We start from the raw sequence: 24,102 nt of genomic DNA, 5'->3' as shown, positions 1-24,102 counted from the left end.
AAAGGGAGACATGATGAATGTGCCACTGTATTTAATTAGATGTCTTTAACCCCCTCCCTGACACTTGCATTGCCACAAAAGATGGTGTGCCAGCTCTTCTTTCTTATCTGCCTCCTGTGATCCTCTGGATCATTGCAGGGTCAGCAAGAGGACAGATTTTATTAGCAATAATGAGCTTGAGACAGGAAAAGAAAATATTTCTTATTGATTTATTGTGTCCTAAATTGGATTTATTTGAGCGGTTTGGTTTTGGTTATTCATGGTGAAGGTTTTCTGACTCTCACGACCTGTGAATGGTCCCTGCAGAAACAAATGAAGATGGCTGTTGGCATGTGATCTATATGCCCATTCTGTACCCATCTAGAAGATTTTACTGTTGTGGTGGCTCGAGACACATTCCCTACCCTTTTTTCTTCCTCTTTGCTGTTCCCTTAGCTTCTGAAGTTGCCCATGTCATGAAAATCTAACTTTATCCTCAGGATCTGACCTAGGGCATACTGAAGGTGGATGCTCTGTGCCATCCCTCCCTTGGGAGTCCCTGCACGCTGCTCAGCCTGTGGCACCCAGAAGCATGAGAAGCAAATGTCATGCTGGGAGCAACCAGCCCAAAAGTGCTGCAGTTTTCTTCACAGATTCTGAAGATCTCCTCTTTCTCCAGGGCACTCCCCATCTCAGCCCCGTGACACCTACATGCAGCAGGATAACCACCCCACGTCCACTTTGTCCATCTGAGCTGAAACAAAGCAGCCTGCAGCTATCTCTGCACTGGAAATTCTCCTGGTTTCAGGAAGCAGTGGATGGCAATTAGTGTGACTGCTCTGGTGCTTTCTGGTTTTCATCCTCATCAATCAGTAGTGCTTTACATTGGTTCAGTTCCTTTGTTGCCACCAGAACTTGCATGGGAAAGGAAATGAACAGCTGAGTGAATGTGTAGTTTGGACTGGAACTCGAAACAACACGACTTCCCTTCCACACACACGCTTTCTGTGACTAGTGAACAGCAATACTGTTCAAACACTTCAGATCTCATTGCTGGCTTCTTAGAAGGCACTGAAATGACTGGAGCACTTAACACATGTTTTTAGACTCTCCTTTAGGAAACTGTGGCCTCCACCTCTTCATCACTTACAGCTAGTTTAAAATATAAAGGTTCTCTTAGCAACCGTAACTTCAAGAGAGAAAACTGAGATTGAAAAAAAATTAAAGTCATTCTTCAACCACTTAGTTTCTTACACTCCCTCTAGGGACCACACATCACAGTCTTGTGAGATAAAATATTTAGTGCAATTATTCTTCAGTAGTGTCCACATCCTCACAGAACCATTCCTAGCTCTGCCATTGTTTGTTTGTGTTTTAGTTGAATTATCTAGACATCGTCAGCTCTTCTACAAATAGATGTTGGAGGAGCTGTAGAAGTACTGAAACCTTACTGCACTTGTAAAAGCAATCATTCCCAAACATTTCTTGTTTGGACAAGTGACAAAGTGGTAATGAGAAGAAAATGTTCATGCCTGTAAACTCAATTCAAGCTGTTGTTCTTTAAAGAAGAGCTGCCTAAAAGCTGCCAAGTTGCCCTCATGATTGTGCAGTCCTCAGTAGGCAAGTATCCACATACTCGCAAAATAATTAACAGAGAAGCCAAGGATTTGAATATTGAATGTTGTGATGAGTGTCTAGTCTCCTGCCCTGGAGTTCCTTACCTCAATTCAGGGCTAGGGTTATCAACAAAGCAAGCAAAGGGAAGCAGAACAGAGGCTGTCTCCTGCTGATGCTTTTATGTCTCATGTAAACAATGACATGACCCCATAACCATCAGACTGCGTCCTTCACCAAACACGTAGCGTTGAAGTGTCCGGTACTTCACAACAGCAGTGTATTTCCCTCCAGCAACTCATGTTGACATGTTTTATTTTCAGTTTTATACCTCAAACCTCCTGCCCCTTCAGATCCATGCTAACTTTTATTAATTTCTTTCTCCAAAGCTGTTCTTGCATCCTTGGGTATGAGGGGGAGAGGTGTGAAATAAACCCAGATGACTGCGAAGATAACGACTGTGAGAATAACTCTACATGCGTGGATGGGATCAACAACTACGTCTGTCTCTGCCCTCCTAATTACACAGGTAAGAAAGGGCCACGACCAAAGAAAAACAGGAATCCTTGGAGTCTCTTCAGTGCCTAAAGGGAAGGGTCCAAATGCACGTTTACTTTGTCCATGAGTGCATAATTATCCAAGAATCTAGCCCCATTTTAAAGCAACCTGGATGTCTTACTGGAAAAATGTTAGTGCTCCCAATATTGCAATACACATGCTCACAAACATGGCCACTTTCCTGAGTCAAAATACTGATGCTTCATTGTAAAATACATTAAAAACAACAGTGAAGTTTAAGGTGTCAGAGAAATTTGTAGTCCTGCACACGCATTCTGTAAATGTATTTCAGAAATGTTCCCGGTACTGAGCTGAGTCTGATATACATCTGTTCTGAATCTTGGAAATTAAAAATAGTTCCTGTTTAAATTATGGTAGGAAAATAGCTTTTGGGGCATGGCTTTCACCTGAGATCTCAGAGGTCCGCATTTATTAAATAAAATGAGCCTGACAATGTGCTGTTTTAATTCATTATCTCCATTTCACAAGTGGAGAAGCAAAGGCTGTGTAAGAAACTGTCGGCTCAGTTGTAGTCTTCAGAGTGCATTCACGGCCCTTAGCCCAGCTCGGCAGATGTGCAGTCACCTGCTAAGTCCACGGTGACAAAAGTTGGTAACTGAGTTAGAAATGGGATTAGTATCTCCGGCGCCCATCCTGCATTTCAGATAGATGCCTTCCTAAGCCTTCTGCAAGAGCAGAAACCCTCCTAACTGGAATCGAAAAACGCTTTTTCTCAAGTCGGTACTGGCGCATACCGTTGACTCATTCAAACCGCCGTAGCGCGGCCTTCCTGGCTCAGCGTGGAGTGGTAAGGAAACACCTGCAATGGTTCCTACTTCCATCCTTTGAAATGGGTTTATTACCTTCTAAGCATGGAGAAGTAATGAAGGGCTTCTTGTACACTGGAATATATTACATGTCAGGGGATTTAATGAGGATCAAGCTTGAGTGGCTGAGTAAGGCAGGAGGAAAGCTTCTAGAATTTCCAAACTCTTAAAATACTTTTGTGGCTGATACGAAGGAGGCCCATGTAAATCTTTAGCTGAGAAAAGCCTTATGACTTGAATGTACATTTATTGGAGTTCTAAAATGATCTTTCTGCCAAAAACTGGAAAACTTCAGCTTAGCAGAGTAAAGAGTTTTGCTTATAGGATGTTGAGCCCATTGTGCTTACTTGTGCACTATTTATGTGAGCTGTTCTTGGGTGGTTTCAAACAAAACTCTGTACAAGGAGGCAGAGTCCTTACATTTACAAGAGGAAATATATTTGCCCAGCCAAGAAAAGACGTATCTGGTAAGGAACTGAATCCAGTATGCATGCAAATGCACTTTCCTTTTCACAGGCATATTGCAGATTATTTTGGGTTTTGCAGACAAAAAAAGGTAGGAAAGAACTAGACTGGGATTTCTTCTCAAATGACAGTCTGGATAGGGGCCAGAGAACTCATGATATCGTACTTCAGAATCAGTTTTGAAATACTTTTAATCAGCTTCCAGCTTTTTTTTTTTCTTCTACCTGAATATTCTGTGCTGTGCTCATGCTTATTAACAGGAGTTTGTCAAATACTAGACCCCAGTCTTGTAATGTGGGATACACACAATTGTATATACCACACAATAAGCATTTGCTGTAACAATGCAGGCAATGGCTTTGACTGCAGTTGAAACAAACTGAATTTTTGAAGAAGAGCAGGAAATACTTCTGGAAAATATGATATGAATCATAAGTGAAAAAGGTTGCAAAACTGGGGTGTTGCTTAAACTAGAAATCTGAAGGGTTACAATAGTTCACGTTGGTTAAAAATGGGAAACGTTTAGTGAACTGTGATAAAAGAATTGCCTTAACCTGCTTTGCCTCCAGTTTGGAGGGGAATATTTCATCAAACCTGAGCAGTCACCTGGAAGGACTCACTGCAGTGCAGCTGGCTGGGCTGAAATATCCCTCAGAGGTACACCTGGCCCTCTCGGAGCGGGAAGGCAGGGAACAGCATAAAAGGACTGGAAAGAACTGAGGCCATCAGCCAAACAAAAGTTACATACAAGCCCAGCAAATCTGAGCTCTGGTTTTAGAGGGTTGAAGACCCACTCTTAGAGGGTCCTTGAAGAGTTGAATCCAAACACAAGAAATTGGACATCATCTGCGGTTGCTTGATTGAATGAACAGCAGCTAAGGAGATGCCATGGAAGCACATGGGCAAGTCATGAAGAAGCACTATGAGAGGATTTGTATGCCTGACCTGAAAAGAGAGAGATTTAGTGACCAAATAGTTTGGCTGAAGTCTCCTGTGACATCCAGGGCATCTCTGTGTATATTCTCTTGAGATAAACCTTTTTATACCGAAGCCCTACCTGAAGCTACTGTGGCAATATCTATCAGGGGGGGAAAAAAAAAAAGTAGGTGCAGATGACTTTAATATTGTGTTGAATATGCTAAGAATAGTGAATGCTAGCATTTCAGAAAGCAAGCGGGTCACTGGAGGAGTCAGGAATACTTTATTCCTGTGCTCAGAATTTGCTATCGAGCTACCTGCCTCCCTGTCAGGTGCTGACTGCGCTCAACATTGTGTTCGCAAACTGTGCGTGCTTCAGAGTTGCCAAGCGTATGGATTTAATCTATATTTATATGAACAAAATATGGATGATGGAGGGTACTTTGCAGGGAAGCAGTTTTTCTGTGGAATAGCCTGTGGGACAATGAGCTCTCAATGTGGTACTTTGCCTAAAAGGGCAGTGATACCATAGGCAGGGTATAGCTAGTAGGACAGAAAATTAGGTAATATCTCTTTATGTTGTGCCCAGATGTTATATTTAGTTCTATTGTTCAGAATTCAAGGAGCAAGCTGAGAGATGAGAAAGAGAATTAGAGGTGAAACATTAAAAAAAAATGGGAGATTCAGAATAGGTCTTGAAGATCTCAAGCGAAATCTTATTTGGTCTAACAAATGAGTTAGTCTAACAAAGAGTAGCCAGACAGAGCAAGGGGTTTTTTTTGCTTTTTTTCCCCACAAACAGCTGTATGGAGAATAGAAATTTCTTCAAAAGGTTCCTTGGTTGGCCTTTGTGGCTGAACAAATCCAGATCAAACATTTTTATCAATGTAATTATATAACACTTGTTGGTTCTAGATACAAACTGGATTTCTCTGCAGATGCTGTAGTTAAAAGACAAGTTAATTCAAGAGTGGTCTGTGTTACACTGGAGATCAGACTAGATGTTTCTGTACTGATAATCCGTGATGTTTTGAGTAGCATTCAGGCTGTTGGTTGTAGATGCCCAGCTCAGTTATTGCAGATTCCTCCTTTTCTCGACTGTGGAGGAGGCAGGCTCTGGTGGCACTGTGAAGCAGGCAGTCTGAATCCCTCATCGCTCTTGCGGGCTCGGATGCCATAATACTGGTAAGACTGCAATGGTATTACAGTAAACACTGCATGTATGAAATAAATGTATGTTGTAATACAAAGACTAGTCTGAACAGAGGGAGGAAGAAGGTCCAAGAGCGTGTATGTGTGTTGTTCTGTAAGAAATATTTAGGATCCCCCTTGGTTTAGTTGACTAATGGTTAAACCATGATAGTAAATCTTGCGTTCCTAAATGAAATGCAAATTAAAAATGCATGTGTTGGAAATGTTGACTGTTGACAGAGTTGCAGTATCCAGGGTTTGGTTTTTTCCATACCTTAGTGTTTTCCTGCTTTATCTTCTGACTGTCTAGTTTTACTAGTTGCAGCCTTTTTAGGAAACAATATCTCAAATAATGATGCATGAATTTTGCTTTCATTGGTTGGAATAATGAAGGCCAAAGATCTTTCTTCAATTAATAACATTTTGCAGTGTTTTCCTTTAAAATTCTTTGCAGTCTTTTCCCCCACTCAAAATAGATGAAAAATGGCCAATTTGTTAAGTGACTGCTCAGGGAAGGAATTTCCCACACTCCAGCCCCATTTCACTTTCATTTAAAAAAAAAAAAAAAAGAACACGCTACACCAAAAACCAACCCACACTCACACAATAACCTCCTTCCTAGTTCCTTTCCATCTAATAACTTTAAAACATTGTGCAAATACAAATGGATTATAAGAAATAGGTAAACATAAGTTAAAGAAGACAAAACGGAGAGGGAGGGTAGGCAGGTAGTTCATTGCCATAAAAAAGCTTCAAGCCCTTACCTGCACCACCAAGTTTCCTCACCATTCTTAAAGTCAATGTTCTCAATGTTGGTTGCCTGTATTTACATAACCAAACCAATACTCATGCTGTGTAGCAGAGTCCTGATGGCTTTTATTGTCAGCCGATGCCTAATTTTTCCTCTCCCCAACTGGTTATTTTAATCCTGAAGCTAAATTATAAACATGTATTTCCTCCAGGATAATCATGTACCCAAAGTCCAGCCAGCTCTAAAGCCCGAGTAGCCTGTGGGCTAATTTACTACCTGCTTGGACCCCCTGATGGATTACAGCTCCTCCTTACAGTTATGTAGGCTTCCCTCCTCTTCAGAAAGAAACATATAGGAACGTCAAAAGGGGAAGCTATGAATTAGATGAGTCACCCTGGTTCTTCTCCTTTTTGTAATTTTCTTTTTTTGTTTTCTTGGCTTTGACATGGCCTATCTCCAGCTATCGATACAAATGTTCTGCTGTCTCCTTAGCTTTGTGGTTTACAAATGCAGGACAAAATTCACACAATTTTTCCTTTCCATTTCTTTTTTCTATTCACTACTGTCATAGACCTCCTTGAGAGCCGTCACTGTTTTGCTCATAGTTCTAGATCCAAATACAGAATTTCATACCTCCAAAAAGAGGTCCTCTCCTCGGTCTCACTGTCCTCTCTGCTCTGCCTTGAGGATATGTTTTGCTCTGCCAAACGTACATAAAGGACGAAATGGGCTGTACAAACATGTACTGTGTACTTTGGCTTTATGCTTTACTTGCTAGTTGATTTAGTTTTGTTTGTTTGCTGTGACTTTTCCTTCTTCCTATCTATTTGATTTGAGCCAGAAGTAGAAATGTGTAGTGCTTACAAAAAAATCAGGACGTATTTCAGTTTTTGCTAAGGATCCTAAAAAGCCTTAGCAAACAGCCACACCTTTTTGTTCCGAAAGCTAAACAGAAAAAATTTGTGGCTTCTACTACTGAAAATAGGTCTTTTCTAAAATACATGGCATCCCATAGTGGGGAGCAGAGGGAGCAAGTGTTTTAAAATAGCTTGTTTCCCTGGGAAAAAGCTGCAAGCAGTTTGTATCACAGAAAAAAAATACCTCTCTCTCAAAAAAAAAGACTACAAACTATTTCTGGTTTTATGTGTTTGGAAGAGAAGGCTGAGATCTATTTTACCTTAGGGGACCTTGTGGTGTCCTGCGGTAGATGGTATCTGAGATTTTTGCAGTTATGCTACTTTTAGACAGAACACTATTCACTGTTAGTGATTATGGTCCCTTTTTCTGGCATATCTGATTGTGGTGATGTTGCATGGCCAAAGCCAAGCACTTAGTCAAGCCAAACAACTCTGGAAGAAAGAAGTTGCGTGGTGACTTGTGGCTGACACTCTCTGCTGGAGCTCTCCAGCCCGTTCCCCATCGCTAACCGTGGTGAGGCTGGTTTGCAGCAATCCCTGAGATGGGACCGGCGACAGCTGCATGAAGCTGAAGGGCATCATTGCACTGTAGGTTGTTTTTATCCCCTTGGGAGTTTTTAACTATGTGTTTGGTATAGGAGCAGGAAGGTTTTAGGTAGCGTGGTTCAGCCTTGCGGTTCCACAAGGATATGGACTGCCTAATAAACGCTGAAGGCTTCAACAAATACTTAACTATCAGCCTCTTTTAAAATGTTGGAACCTTAGCCATCATTTCCTCGAGACAGAGAAAATTGTGGTTGAAGTTTGTTTTATTTTCTTCCTTTTATCTGAAGGAGTTCTGCCTTACATGGAAGTTTCTCAGTTTTATTTACTTGGCAAATGTGAAACGTGTTTGCTTTCTGTGCAAAAATAAAAAGGCACCCACATTCCCACTTGTATGACTATGAATGAGAAGTGCTGGAAGAGCTGGAAGTTTTTAGCTTTGTTCAAGAGCCTAAGCCCGTTTCCAGCCCTGTTTTATTAAGAGAGAACCACATATCATTGCTATCAGATTGGACTCTCTTATCTCATCATACTGGGACTGCAGAAGGAAACAGCACAGTAACTGGCAGTGCTGCAGCCTGTCTTTATTCACAGTATGGGTGTCCTGTCATGTTGGAGCTCTCAGCTCCAGGATTTCCTCTGGTCATATTCCCATTTGTAAAACACAATGTGTCACACAATGTTAGGGGAACCGACTGGAGAATTTCTTCTTGTTCATCAGGACCACAGTATATCGCTAAGAAAATGGAATCTCAGCTACTACTGTCTTAAAGGATGGGTGGAGTGAACCTCATCCTCAGATGGGATTCGTGATCCATTAAACCCAATCTGTGAGGAAACACATCAGAGGATTAGAAGTTAACCGCAAGCCCGTTACCTGCCTGCCTGCTGGCAGATGGTGCATACCACGTAGTTAATCACAGAATCACTAAGGTTGGAAAGGACCTTCAAGATCGTCAAGTCCAACCGTTAACCCAACGCCACCATGCTATAAATACATAAATAATATAATAAAGCTGAGAGGAGCGGCGTCCATCTACGGACAGTCAGTGTATTCAGCAACTCCAACACCACAGTGATGGCCATGCTAGAACGGCCAGTAGGAAAGAAGTAAATCCTTCTGCATATAAAGTATTCTTCAGAGACCTCTATTGGTTCAAAGACCATGCTGGGTTTATGTGGCGAGGTTTTGGTAGCAGGAGAGGAGGGGGACTCTAGGGGTGGCTTCTGTGAGAAGAGATCAGGAGCTGCTCCCCGTCCCTGCCACTACCCAAAGCTGAGCCCATCAGCAACGCTGATGAAAAACTGAGAGAGAAGCAACTATGCAAACGCCAAGGGCACTGAAGAAGAAGGGGGAAGAGGTACTCCAGGTGCTGGAGCAGAGATTTCCCTGCAGCCCATGGAGGAGAACACAGTGAAGCAGGTTGTACCCCTGCAGCCCATGAAGGACCACGTCACAGCAGCCATCCACACTGCAGCTCATGGAGGACCCCATGCTGGAGCAGGCGGATACGGCCTGAAAGAAGCTGCAGCGCACGGAGGGGAGGATCCATGTAGGAACAGGTTTTCTGGCAGCAGCTGTGTCCCTTTCAGTCTGTTCCTGCAGAGCTGTATCCCATGGAAATGACCCAGGCTGGAGCAGTTCTTGAAGAACTGCAGCTCGGGGGAAGGACCCACACTGAGAAGTTCATGAAGGACTGTATCCCATGGGAGGGAGCCCATGCTGGAGCAGGGGGACAGCGAGAGGAGGAAGGAGTGGCAGCGACAGAGCGTTATGAAGGGACCGCAACCCCCATTCCCCATCCCACCGTTCCGACGGGCAGGAGTCTACAGTGTGTCCGGTGTCCCACCTGCCAGCCCTGAAAGGCTGGCACAAACCACAGAAGTGTTTTGGTGTCTAACATGGCAGCCGAGTGCATTTGCTACTGAAGGATTTTCACAGAGTTTCTCTTTTCTTCATTGCGAGTTGAAACAGTTTGGAAGTAAAAAATTCATTTTTTTTATTTTCTAAGAAGAGCCTCAAATCGTTTTCATCAAACATCAACAACATTCCTAACTGAATTATTTTCTTGGAGGAACATCCTATGTCTGTTCCACCCAACCATTTTTAGGTTCTGTGTTCTCCTGAAATTTCCAATTGGCACTGACTTCTTTTTAATAACTGAAAAGAGAGAAGGGGAAAACAAAACACAAAAAACATTTCTTCCGATACAAGTTATTAGATATAAAATGAGTAATCTCTTATGAGAAAAACAGTTCAGTAGTGTTTTATTAGCAGTAAAGAGAAGAGTTCCATTCTGACTTACCTGGCAAAGTTCAGAAAATTGCGACATGCTATTTAACCACTCAAATACCTATCTTCTCCCTGTGCAGCCCGTAAAAGTTTGCTCTGTGGATAAAGGCCAGGCTTTCTTCACCCTTTCTTCACTGTAAGCACTTTCCTTTTCTCCAGTAATATTGTGAAATTCTTGACAGCATTTTTGCTTTTAGTCTTCCAGGCCCTACAAAAGCTTCACTCACATTAATGATAAAATTTTCTATGTTGCATTATTAATTATTTCATGAATACCTGAACGAGAGAACAAAGTATCACCCAACTGACATATGAAACAAAAAAATCATCTAACTTGAGTGCAAATCGGTCGAGGTTGTCTTTTCAGAACTGCAGTTTTACTTACAGATAAGTAAAATACTATTACTGCATCCAATCTCGCTTTTACCGATTAAGGAGAATTAGTGTAACTTGGATCCTGGTTTTAAAAGTCTAATGTGGCATGAAGTATATAGCTCTCATGACAGCGCAGAATGGAAAAAAAGAAAGATGATTATTAAACTGTGTGTAAAAGTCATTTTTATTGCTCTATTGTTGTTTTGGCTTCGTTCTGAGACGTGTGGAAGGCTAGAGAAAAGCCTAAGCATGTTTCTTGGCAGCTCTTCATAAGCAGTGAGCCCTGTGAAAAGTGAATGTGGAAAGCCCCATGAAATTAATGATTTTGCTGAAAAATTAAGAGCAGGAAAATGTCTCATGAGACAAAAAAATGTTATGCTGTGTTTTTTTGAAAAGCAACGATCAGTGCTGGTGAAGGGGACAAGGGAAGTAGTTTCTCAAAGGGGCAAAATACCTTTTGTATTGTTTTGGGATTTCCCCCCCCCCTTTTTTTTTTTGAAATAAATGCATGAGACAGCAGCAATGGGAGATCCACCGGTTAGAGTTCCACCTGTGAGTACCACTTGGTTCTAATCGGAAGGCGACATTTTTTGTGGCAGATCAGACTGCTTCCTTCATCTGTCAAATGGTTGCTTCTCCTAAACAAGCACTAATTACCAGCACATTACCACCGGCCTTAATTACCGTCTGTAATGCAGTGCCCACAGGGCTGAGGATGTGCTTATCTTTATAAAGGTACCCTCTTCGTATCACACCTCGGTTCTACAGACCACAGAACATCGTTGCCCTAATACCTAACACTAAGTACTTCAGAAACCCTTGTGTACCCGAATTGCAGCTCTGATTTGATAATACATAGAAGAGAGGAAAATGGGGAGGCTGGATTATTTTCTACATTTGGGACAGCATATTACACTGAAGTCTTCTGTTGTTTGAGCATGATCAAATATCTTCCACAAAGAGAATCAGTGCTGCTAGAAGTTGGACAAAGATTAATGTCCAGTTTGTTTTTAGGTTCACATAGCTATGCGGTGAGAAACTTGGACTAGACCTTTAATGGCTGCACAGAGAAGCCGCCTTGTGTCACTCCAAAAAAAGAGGATCAGATTTTTCCTCTGATACCGACATTAAAGCGGCCAATGAATATTGCACTCTCAGGTCTGAGGGCAGATTTTTTGGCCCAGATATTTTCTGAGTGAATAAAATATGAGAAAGTCTTTGTGTAGCTGGTGCCTTGGGTTTTGTTTTTCAGAAAGTGTTTTATTTCCCTGGCATGGTTTCTGCAACATCTAGTGAACATTGGTGGAGCCTGAAATAATGCATCAAGAAGAATTTTCTTCCTGAGATGAGGCTGCTCTAGTTGCAAGGCATTCCCAAGTGAGCTCCCTAATGAGTGATAGATGGGAAAAATAACAGGAAGGATCCTTAAATGTTCCAAGTTTTGCATGAAAAATGATAAATTTCTTTGGATGCTATGTTTGGTACCTAGCCTAGAATTCTCCTACATTTTGATAGTGGTGCCTTCAGAATGACACAGTGAGTCATAATATTTGACATTTGGAGAAATTTTTACTGGATCTCTAAGCACTTGTCAAGACTGTTGAGAAGAATACTTTAAGAAGAATTATGATTTCCTTTGAGAGTTTATGAAACTGTTCTTAATTTTTTTAAAGCCTGTTTCCTTTTCTTCAAAACAACAGGAAAAAAAAAAAAGAAATAAAAACTTCAAAAGTATGTATTGACCATTTTTAGTGAAAGGATAGTTGAAAGCATCTATCCACGCTGTATTCAGTTATTAAATGGTCTTCCAAAAATATTTCCAGCTTTAGATCATTGAGTTCTTTCAATGTCACCAGCCAGTTACTTTTTTTTTCGTGTTTATTTTCACATAAGATTCATAGCACACAAGGGACGTGAGGAATACCGAGACGACGCACTGGCAGTTGTCCAGGCATCCTAGCAAGTTCTGACCTGCTCACGTTCGCCTCTGCCCAAAGGCCGAGGGAGTCGCTTTGCCTGTTAGTGTTTGCGAGGGCTGGTGGGCTGTGGATTTGGGGATCGCTTAGTAAGCAGACCTGTCTCCAATTCCGCCGCCTCAAAAATGTGTTAATAGCTGTCCCCAGTGAGAGCTGTGTTCACATTTGTTAGACTTGAATGTCTCTAGTTGCTTTTGAGGAGTAACAAAGTACAATGGCAAACCTCAGCCCAGTGAATGACCTGTTTCCCTGGTTCCCATGGATTTGCAGCACTCAATTTCAGTGGCACGTCCCTCTTTCTGAGCTGGATGCATTCATTACATTTGCCCAAGATTTGTCCAGGGCTGTAAAATGACTTGGTAGTATTTAATAGTGGTGGCTTTCTGGGATTGCTTGGCTCCGGATGGAATTGGTTGTCTTACAACTGACACTGTGAACCATAAACTGTCCACTGCAGATTGCCATGCCAGATTTCTCCAGTGAACCCAGCGCACTAAAGGTCACGAGGGTGTGTGTGGCACATGAATACAGGGTTTATGCTGGTAGTACCCTCTCCATGCTTCCAGGACTTGTATTCTTGCTCCACTTTCTCACTTATGCTTGACAATTCTCAAAAGCAGATATATAAGATGTTCCATGTTTGAAACAAACAAAAAAGTAATTTTTGCAAATACATATTATACTTCCATTCTACTATGAAGAGTCAAATAAAAAGCTGTGTAGTTTGTACTGTAGGGAGGCTGGAGATGTGGGAGAAACAAGCTGAAGGAGTGAGCTGGGGGTGTTAGCAACTGAAACCATACCCGTCACCACCAGAGTCATCCTCAAAATTGTGCTCTCGGTCATCCCTGCCAGATCACAAGACTGATAAAGGACAGAGTTCTGATTTGCATTTTCCATCTGAATTTTGATCTTTGGGGTTTGCTCAGCTTGTGTCTTCAAGTGTTTCTCTGTAGCCACTAGAGTTAAGAAATGTAAGGATTTTCGAAAGTGGGGTTTCTCCCAAGGCAGGTGGAGCTGCAGCTTCGTGAAAATACCGCTACAACATTGCCAGCCCACCCGTGCCTCCCATGTTACCCTTTTTCCCACACTATCCACATGGCTTGTAGCTCATGTGATGGTATGGATCGTGTATAGGCACACAAAATATCCCTAACCTTGAAACCCCGCAGACGTGGTCTTCTGATGTAGCCGCACAGGGGACTTCGGGACTGTGGCTTTTGGGGGTTTCCGTGCAGAGGGTACCTGACCTTTGCTTTTCCTGCAAGGCTTTGGGAGGTGTGGGGTAGGTTTCTGTTGGTTTCTTGGGAAGGCAAAGATTTCTGTGGTCTTTGGCTGGATCTCAAATCCTGGGGTACTGAAGTGTGACCTAATAATTTAGGACTCGGAGAAGCGTGGTATTTAAATAAACTATCTGGTTTTGAACATTCTAGAACTATTAATTATTAAAATGTATACAAATCCAGGGAGGTGCATGGCATGTAACACACCATACCTAGAAACAGCTGAGCTGAGCTTACATGTGATGTTTTTCTTTCTGAAAAGACATAATCTCCTGTGAGCACAGTAGAGCTAGTACTTTTCTTATAAATAGTGAATGTTTTATAATTGCATGCAGTCCTAAAGCTGGTTCCTATTATTGAGAGTCGCAGAGGTTTTGGGGGTGGGTTTGTGGGTTGTTGTTCTTTTCCAGAATGATGTCCAATCAGCTTCTTTGGCAGCGTATTAACTACGGCTAAAATATGTTTCAGTGTGAAAATGTTAACGGTCTAACGAGCAACTTCGCTTTTGTGTCGCTGTCTTGCTTTGATGTAAGAATTTCTGGGTCAGGAACTGCCCATTTGATCCTTAGTCTGTCTCCAAGTGGAGTTTATATGTCATTCCGTTTTATACCAGCCTTTCAAATTCACGTGATAGAAACAGTACAGTCAGTATAGGTCAAAGGAGCCCAATTTAGTGAAGTCTCACGTGCCCTCGCAAGGAATAGTGTCGCCTCCTGCTGATCTACTGAGCTGTCTCCATTTAGGAAGATTTCCCATCCCCAAACATCATGGCTGAAGCTGCTTCAGGATTGTCCAAGCTGTGTTACAGCTTTATTGCTTTTCTTTTGCCTCAGGTGAACTGTGTGATGAGGTGATTAACCACTGTGTTCCTGATCTAAATCCGTGCCAACACGAGTCCAAATGTCTTCCCCTTGACAAAGGAACCAGGTAAGCGTGTGTGTGTATTGGTCTCCACACACTGGGCGGATCCATCCATTGGCTTGACTAAAGCTGAACTGGCAATGAGTTCGGGGTAAAAATCATCAAAATGAAGGCAAATAGTGCAAGACTATATATGCTTCACGCTGTGTCACATTTTAATTCTGATGCAACCATACGTACTTTTCTAGCTTGTTTACTTGAAAATAGTGGATGTACCCCCAGAGCAGAGAAATTATTCTGGAATAGAGCGTGACAAAAGGATTACTTCTGGAACAATTACTGCAAAGTATCTTATCCTGCCTCAGAAACTAAGGACAGTTTCTTTATGTGTTCCTTAGGGCATCAATCAATTCAAGCATCATAACAGGAGCCTTAACAGATGTAACTCAGCTCCCCTCTGCCCATGCTGGCTCAGTGTTTAAGATCCAGTCCCCATTCTAGCTGCTGAGAAGGGAAAGGTAAACGTGGCCAGAGCATAACGCTGCAGGTCGGCAGTTTTCGGTTGTATTCCCACTTCAGCTGTTGTCTTCCAGGATGGCTGGCGGTCTTGGGGTGCGCTGGCAAAGGCTGGCCCTGACCACAGTGGGGCTCCTCTCCCCACACTTCCTCACCTGGGCGGCCGCAGAAGACAACTGAACTGGACGCCTCTCACTCGGGAGCCGCCTTCTTCCGTTGGCTGTAGAGGCGAGCCTGGCTCGGCTCATGTTAGGTTTTGTGAAGTCTCCTGTGTTTGCACTTGCGTATTGGGAATGGCGCTGACTGTTTCACAGGGGCAAAGTAAAGCCTCATGTTTTAAATGGCAGTAAAAGAGAGTTGGGGTGTTTAGAGAGGTGCATAGTAGCAGCATCCGTCACTTGTCTGAACAGGGAATTTCAGAGCAACAGAGACAGTCAATTGAAAAGTCAAGCTCTACGGAAAGTTTGTCAAGAAAAGGTCTTTGCATCAAAGATGTAAGAAAGGAGGACAAATTCAAGAGAGTTCAGTGCAGTGTGAGCTGCATTCTGCTCTTTACACTAAGGCTGTTTTCACAGCCACGATGCAATCCTGGGGCCTCACCAATTCCCTCCTGGGAGGGAGGGCTGTGGTTTTGGGGAGGGATGCCCTCGCCCAGCACGTCGTGGAGGAGAGACGGTAGCACTCCTTGGTCTCCCTGGTAACTTGCAGTTGGTGTCCGATTGTGTCCTGTGAAGCAGCTGGCATGTCAGAGTAGCGTAAACTAATACACAGAACATTTCAGGATAGTTCAAATGAAGTGAACAAAAATTTTAGAGATGCTGGCTATCTAGAGGGCAGCTGAATCTCTGCCAGACAGTCAGTCTGTACAACTCAAGCCTTTCTTTTGGGTGAAAAACCTCCGGACAGAAATGTTTCCAACTCCTGAGGAAGATGAAATCGTTAAATGACTAGGACAGTTCCTGAAATGATGCACAGGGACTGGATAAGGAGGTGTGTACCGATACCTAAATAGTCCCTGATGTTCCTCCCAGCTTTCATTCCTAGTTAATCCGTCATTCAGCTAATCCAGTAGCTACATCATGTTATGAGGCAAAGGCTTGTAACTCAAATTACCTTATGTTGCTAGATGTATGAAGGGATGCAGACAGCTGTGGTCCTGAATGGTTTTACCCTTGCTGGAAGCATATTCACACCTGCCACAAAAATCATTTGAGTAAATAAGACACTTTTTCTTGCTTGCTTGCTAGAAAAGTGTTCTTCACAGTGGGGCCATTAACCCTTGAGGGGAGCCTAAGTAACTACTTGTAAGTATCTTCTACTACTGTGCGTTACGTTATTCTTCCCACTATTCATAGAATGCTACACAAAAATTCAGAATTTCTTTACTTTTTCTGTCCCATTTTGCTTTCTAGCAGGCCAGACTTGAGAGGTGAAGGAGACTGCCCAGCCTTGAATGTAGATTTATCCAAGAATTCCTTTTTCTTTCATAATTCAGTTGCACTAAACCATTCATAAATGGGCTGAGAGCCCTCAGCAGCTTTTGCAGGGATGTGTGGTTGCTGCTGGGTCTCACCAAAAACAACAGCCTCCAGTCCTGTACTGTTGCTGAGCCCTTGAGCGGTTTGATCCCCTGACCTGTGATGTGCCGTACATTTAGCACATAATGGCGCAGTGTAATGCCACCTGCAGAACAAGTCCGGCTCATGCACCAGTCCTCTGCTCGGCTCAGAGGGGTGGGGAATATTAAAGGCAGGAGTCAGGCTTGTTCCTGAGCTGACCATCCTCTCGTTAGGCTTGTGCCCTGGGCATGTGAGTAGGACACACCAGTGAGGACTATCATAGCAGCAAGGACACGGGTCGCTCTGTCTCTCCTGCCTTCAGCTCTAGTTGGTCTGCAGCTCTGCAGAGGGAGGAAAAGATGACAAAGACAGGAAAAAAATAGGAAGCCAAGTTATTTATTGATATGGGGAGGGAAATTCCATTCTGGCCCTGCAATAGAAGCCATGATTCACGGCTTTAATACAATAGACATTGAGTGCATGCAGATGCAAATCCCGTCGGATAGGCCAACATTTTAATACCACTAGACGTGTTTTTAGGCGCTCTCTGATACTGGGAATGTTGCCATCACTACAAGGCTGTAGCAGAAAACAAGATTTCAACTGTACTGGTGTCAGATGGTCACTGGGAAATGAGATAACTGATCTAATGGCATAAATTACTCTCTTACGAGGATCTGAATAGGAGAGTTTCTTTGCCTCCTTACTGATACTCAGTCACTTGCTGGCACTATGTGGGATCGGGATGGAGCTAATGTGCCATCATTCCCTGGGGAGGGAGACCTTAGGTTTCTGGGGGGAGGCTGGGCAAGGCACTCATGTGGCCGCGTTTGTCACCTGCTGCGCTCCAGGCATGCATTTTTTTGTAGCTTCAGCCTAGAGGTGACTCTCTAAGAGCTCAGAGATGACTGACCCAAAAGGAATTCCATGTTTCTAAAGGGAAAGCCAGGCTTGGAAGCAAACTGGACTATTTCAGTGTGTGCTTGGCTGACAGAGCTATGTGCTTTCTAAGCTAAAATTGCAGGTGGCTTTCCTCACTTCCAGCCTCCACATCTTTATTGTGCTGTTACTATAGAAGAAGAGTAGCTTTCTGTATGCCAGAAAACAAAACAAAACAATATTGAGGAAAAAAAATACCATTTAACACAATGAAATGACTTCTAAAAAAAATAACTTCAGGAAAGGAGCATGTTTTTCCATTCACTGTATTGATGTTGGAGCATGGTATAAATATACTTTATTATTCTAAAGCTTGGAATTATTACCTGACAGCTTAAAATGCTGATTTAATGCAGCCCTGCAGAGAAAAGTGGTGGTTCTGTCATTACTAAGATAGCCAATACACATCATAAAATTGATGCATGGCAGCCCTGAATAAGGAACTGCACATCGTTCATTATTACATCACTTTATATTAGGACTGCAGGGATCAATAAAAAGCAACAGGATTAAATGCTGCCAATTCCCCCCACAAAGTCTTTTGATTGACATTATTTGCTTGCAGGTGTGACTAAAATGTTGCCAAAAAATGTTGCCCACTTCTTATGGCTTGGGGAAGGAACACTTTTTGCTTTTTGCTCTGTTTTGTCATCTCCGTTATGTTAATCACCGTATTCCCTGAGCCACCAAGGTGTAAAAAAGCAATTCAGGCGTGCAGAGCTGGAACATCAACCATCCCGGGGCTGCGGGGGTCATGATGGGGGCCTCTCCTGTAGGGAGGATGGAGAAAGAAAGTATATGCAACTACATAACGTTCTCCATCCGACAGCCCACGATAGGCTTTGCCCTCCTTCCTCCTCATTTAGCCAGTCACAAGCCGTGCTTTGAAATGGAGCCTGAGCGAGGTGGGTGCTGAGGCCCCGGCGCGGTGGCAGCCGTGCACTGGGCGTTAGCACGCACAGGACCTGCCGTTGCACTCCGGCAACTTTCACCCAACTCGCTGCCTTGCCCTGACGAGCTGGGGAGCGGCCAGGAGCCAAAATACCCTGTCACTCGGAACCAGACTCAGCACACCGACGGCTGCCTGGGAAGTGGCAATACCTTTCCTCATCAGCTCCCGCCTCTGAAGAGGTTTTCCACAAGGAGCCTCCTCCTGCACTTGCCCCACCAGGCTGCTGGCAGGGAGGAGGAGGAGGAGGCCAGCAGAATAGGTTGGTGGAGCAGTAGTTTCCCATCTGACGCCGCCTCCCTCAAGTTTCTAAAGTCTCTTCTCTTCCAGCCCTTGATGGCAAGCACGCCGGGTCCAAACAAGGGGCTCTAGCAAGAGCACAGACTTCTCTTTTATTGCTGAAGTTAACTGTAGCTCTTCCCTTGTTTTGGTTGAAGTGATAGGCCTTTTGTTTAGCAGATGTGCAGTAACATCCAGCTGGGAGGAGTAAAGCATGTTTTATGGACTAAAGCGTGTTCATGACTAAACATTGTCTACACTATAGGTTCAAAAAGAGGCTGTTCAGCAATCCCAAAAGATCTGTTCCACGTCAGAGACTTCGCGATGCATTTTCTACTGTCAGGTTATTAACTTCTGCAAGGCTTATAACAGAAATGCTGATGCAGCCTTTGTACAACAAACTTGAGAATTGCATAAAATAGAATAAAAAGCCAATGTCTGCAGGTTTGGGTGCATCCCATTGCGTTGCTCCTGTGAATGGCGTTATCCCATAGCAGCAGGTAGATGCTTCGCCTGAGTCTCACCACGGGAAAGAACAAGGCTTAACGGCAACTTTCCGTAGCTGCAGCAACATTTGCTATGCCTTGCAGATGAATGGCAAACAGGTGGTGGTGTCAAAACTGACGGTCTTTTTCTTAAATTTGATGAGTTTTATGGCTTGCTTGCAGATTGCTTCCATTTGGAAGGTGGAACCTTACTGTGCTCTATGTAGCTGCATAGGGCCAACCTCAGACACTCAGCAGCGTGCGGACATTGGCAAAGTCAGAGTCTGAGACACCAGAGCAACTGCCCTTGCAGAATATTGCCTTTTCAGTCTGTAAGGCTAGGGAAGATGTTGTCATCTTTAGCATTTGTGAGACTGCTATATGATCGCCCTTCTCCACAGGCTTGGCTGAGGAAAAGCAGTAGTATGGTATTGCTTTGCTCGGCTTGAATTTAAGCAGATTGCAGAACCTCAGCTGCAGACATACAGGAGGGACTTGAGCATTTCTGATGGCAGGAACTGTGCTTGATGTTTCCAGGAATAACTGCTAACACCTTTCCATCTCGAATCAGATCGGTGCTAGGCTGCCTGCGTGTGCTGTTGTTGTGAATGTTGAAACAAGCTATTAACAGCGATCTTCTTGCGTTCCAGATGCGAGTGCTTGCCAGGTTACAGTGGAAAACACTGTGAAATAAATGATGATGACTGTGTGGGCCATAAGTGTCGCCATGGAGCTGTCTGCGTAGATGCAGTCAATGGCTACACCTGCGTCTGTCCTCAGGGCTTCAGGTACGTGAGAGTCCGCTCCTCCCCCGGACTGTCTTCTGTACGTAGTGTTGGGGCACTTTCTTTAATTGCTTTCATCCTCAGAGCTAATCAGCCTCTAGATAAGGTATCGATCTGTCATTCCTACGCGAATGGATGGCTCAGTGCTTCAAATCTGGTAGCTGAAGTAGGTCTTAACGAGTTAACTGAATACAGGGGGTTGATGATTCTGGCTTTGCAAGCAGCAATTTGCCTTTTGTGCGGTGCTGTGTTAGTTTGCCTGCCTGCCTGTCCCAGACTTTCCTGGTAAAACGTAAACTATATGGAGAGAAGCTTTGCATGTGCGAGAGTGAGCAAAGGATAATAAAATTACAGATATGAACCCTCAGACCTGGCTGCAAGAAAATATGAGTCTGAAGACTTTGTGCCAGTATGTGTGTGCCTGTTGGTAGCTGGGCTCAGTATGATTTGGGCTGTAAATTTCCAGTCTCTGATTCTGAAAGCTGCCAATATATCTTGACTCCTGGAAATCTCTCTGTCTGTCAAAGATAAGTGTGCTGCTCCAAATGGATTCACTAATCATTGCCTGAGGCTGGATACTGGCTTCCTTCCAGCTAAACCTTTTCTGTGTTTGAAATACACACGAGACAAAGAAGGAGTACCTGAAAAGATCAGTCTTGACAAAGCAGAAATTGCATGAGCACTTATAAATCATTTTCTCTGCTTTGTATCTGCAACTGTTTTCATTCTTCTTGCTTTCATCCTTGCTGGTTTTTGGTTTTTTACCCTCTCAACACACATTTCTGTTGCAAAGCAGACAGCCTTCCCTGAATAGGCATTGATACGTAAAGTGATGTCAGCCCGTGGTTTCACAGAATCAGACTTGTTATTTACAGGGTATCAGATATGCTCTGAATTTCAAATTCATACCCTTTTCTCCAGGTTTCACTCTCTGCTTCAATCCCTTTGATGGCCTTGGGGATCTTGCAAATTGGTGACTGCTAAGGATAAGAAGTGGCTGTCCCACAGTGGAATTGTAAATGCTCAATGTTATCTAATTGTTAGAGTTGAGAAATGGGATTGCAAAGCCATATCAGGAGTCAAGCGTTAACTTGAGCCTGTCATCAGATGGTAGTGACTGGGAGACTTCTGCTGCAGGTCCTCTGATTTTTAAGGCATGTCAGTACTAGGCAGTGGGGAATGTGAGGTTTTTCTCCAGGAAGGCAGCCACAGCATTAGGCAGAGATGTTTTGAGTTGTGACATGGTTAAGCGGAGCAGCAGGGGTTGGTGGGAGACTGGTCTGGGTCCCTTCCTGTGTACCAAGCAGCTCTACTGGCAATTTAGGCAGCGCGCTGGATTAGTTTATCACACATCGGGAGCTTCAAGAGCAGAACCTGGAATAACCCAGCCTGCTCCCTCACTCAAATGAGGGGGTTTCATTCCACTAAAAGTCCTCTAAGAAGAAGAAACACCTTTCTACACGAAGCTCCAAAAGTTAACTACTAGCTTAAGACAGCACTTGATAGTCCAAGGTAGACTTGGGCAAGCAAAGTAATCCTGCTGCCTGTCAGCAGCAGAGCCAGGATTAACTTGAGGTCTCCTGTTTGCTTGCTTTTTTTTGCACTAGCCCATGCCACCTCCCTAAATTTCCTGTGCAAGGCGCAAGGGAGCAAGGGTCTTTTAGGAGAAAAAATCACAGTGAGCACTAGCAGGCTCCCTCTGCCGAGGCGGAGGGCAAGCTGAAGCCCCTTGTGTTCTCCATGCAGAATAGCCCCTGATCTTGTTTGATTTCGGGATTAAAATTCTGCTAACAAAATATGATCTGCTCATTATTCTTTCCATGACTCCAGCCTTTTGTAGTTTAAAGGGCTGCTGCTCTGAAGGAGGTTCTGATATTTTTTTCCCCCCTCTTAATATTGCAATTGCGAAGATGGTGATTGACAAAAGTTCAGCCTTCTGATGTTCAGGGTAACAGACTCAACTGTTCACAAAGCGTGCGGCAGGCGCTGGGCTGTGCGGCAAGGCGGGAACTTTGCAAGCCTTTGAAGGCTGCAAGTGTTGATGAAAAGGAGAGAACACAAGGGGTGGTCTGCCAAAGGTAACTAGGAGACCTAAGACGGTGATTAATAAAGTTTTTTGGCAAAGTATCAGGAATCATTCCCTAGCAGTGGGTTTGCAGAGTGACCTCCCAGTTACCTAGAGCCTATGCTGTTGTAATACATGCATAGATGTATAACAATTTTATGGTTGTCACTACTCTGTACGTCAAAGTCGCACATTAATAAAGATATTAAAACCTACATCCTCGCACGGCTGAACAAATGGCACTCCAGTATTTCTTAACAAGGGAGGGCCTCATACGCACGACGACGGACCTCTGACGACAGCCCCGATAAGCAGTCGTACCAACATGCACACACCTGTGTTCCCATCTTAGCATTTCCTATTCACCGTTCATGTGTAGCTGTGCTCCACGCAGCACCTTGCCTTACCACTCGGCAACCTTTGCAATTACATAATACGCTTTCTTCCTGAGGAGTTTTCAGTGTTTTCTTCACAAAATAACATTTGTTTACCCCCTGCAGATGAAAGCATTTTTGAGAATTTGTGAGCCCCATTGGGTAAAACCTAACTTATCCATCCTTCCCTCTAGCAGTCAGCCTGACGGTCATGTTGTCCTGATAAATGTTGCTCTAGTGGGGAAGCACACATTAAGGCTGCTGAGCTTGATAGGAAGCACTGCTCCTCCGTTGTGTAGATGCTTCAGAGTTCTCCACCGGGAAAGTTTGCCGCAAGAAACTCAGCAGAGACATTTAAATAAATGAGATTGTAGTGGGCAGAAAAGACTTGGCCAAGCTATGCAATTCAGGCTGTGCTCCACGTTCCACTGCCAGGGAAATAAATAGTATTAATTATTTCTAAAAATATATTTTTAAAAATATTTTGAAGTAAACAAAGAAAATGCCTTGACAGACACTGTTCTAGATGCCAGTAGCAGGACGGCTGCACTTCCAGAGCCACCTACTGAAGGGGTTTCACAGCAAGGAAGGCTCGTGCAGGAGCCGTGCTGGGAGCTGGGGGAATCTTTCAGAGCAGCACCAAGCACAGACACGCTGGCTTCTTGCAACATTTGCTTTCTGTTAGTGAAGGCTGTTGCGGGTCGCACGGATTTTTTATTATTATTATTTTTAACTTCCATGAAATTAGAGTTATATACACTGACTTTCCTTCTGCTTTCTACTTGTTGCTCACAGACAAAACAAAATGATTGGCATTAGGTAGAACAAAGCTAACGGGCTGGGTTAGCAGTGCCCCTTTCTGCTGGTCACCTCTGGAAAGCAATTACACCTGACGTCAGGCCGGGGGGACAGCCATCGCGGGGTCGGCCCTAGCCGGATCCCTTTGCCGGCTCTCCTGAGGTGTTTGCCAGCCAGCCCCCGAGCCCTGCGCGGGAGAGAGCGATCACACCCTTAACGACCGGGCTTTGAGCAGGGAAGTGCTCCAGTCGGGCAGGCCACGTCAGTGCCTGGGCAGCAGTGGGGACGTGGCGTGATGTGTCCTCCGTTCATCAGCCCTGGCTGGGTCCGACGGCTGTGCTGGTACGCAGCTACTGCAGTAACTGCCTTAAATTGCCTAGAATTGCTTTCTGTGTATCTGTCTTCTCGTGAGGTTGTTCCTGGTTTTTTTAATATTCTCTTCTTTTCTTGGAAAGGGGAATCCAAACTGTCTCTTGCTGAGCGGTGCTGTGCCCCCCAAGGTGCTGCGCTCACCCTCCAGGAACGAGGTGGCCTGTGGGGGTTTGCCAAGAAGCTGCAGCAAAGGGTCGCGCTCAGGAAAGGAAGTCTCTTAGTCTGTAACTAATTCATAGCTTAGGTGTGTTCACAAAGAGATGTTCCCAAGAACAAATTTACTTTGAGAAACATATCAGGACTGAGCAATGACAACCATTTCCATTGTGGTGGATCGACCCTGGCTGGACATCGGGTGCCCACCGAAGCTGCTCTGTCCCTCCCCTCCACAGCTGGACAGGGGAGAGAAAATATAATGAAAAGCTCGTGG

General features: G+C 44.0%; 1 protein-coding gene across 1 annotated transcript in view; it reads left to right on the top strand.

The window, feature by feature from the left end:
- The window catches only part of LOC104617118 (slit homolog 3 protein-like), a gene marked incomplete at both ends in the record, with an annotated part of 59,901 nt that extends 37,760 nt beyond the window's left edge, over window positions 1-22,141 (top strand). Inside the window, 4 exons of the mRNA XM_010282353.1 lie at window positions 1,983-2,122; window positions 14,524-14,617; window positions 19,929-20,103; window positions 22,011-22,141. Of these exons, the coding sequence (XP_010280655.1) occupies window positions 1,983-2,122; window positions 14,524-14,617; window positions 19,929-20,103; window positions 22,011-22,141 (540 nt within the window). The remainder of the gene's footprint in view (window positions 1-1,982; window positions 2,123-14,523; window positions 14,618-19,928; window positions 20,104-22,010) is intronic.
- Window positions 22,142-24,102: the final 1,961 nt, after the last annotated feature.

This window comes from Phaethon lepturus, unplaced genomic scaffold, assembly GCF_000687285.1.
Source record: "Phaethon lepturus isolate BGI_N335 unplaced genomic scaffold, ASM68728v1 scaffold13962, whole genome shotgun sequence".
NCBI classification, from domain to species: domain Eukaryota; kingdom Metazoa; phylum Chordata; class Aves; order Phaethontiformes; family Phaethontidae; genus Phaethon; species Phaethon lepturus.
This window is presented reverse-complemented; position numbering and strand designations above follow the sequence as displayed.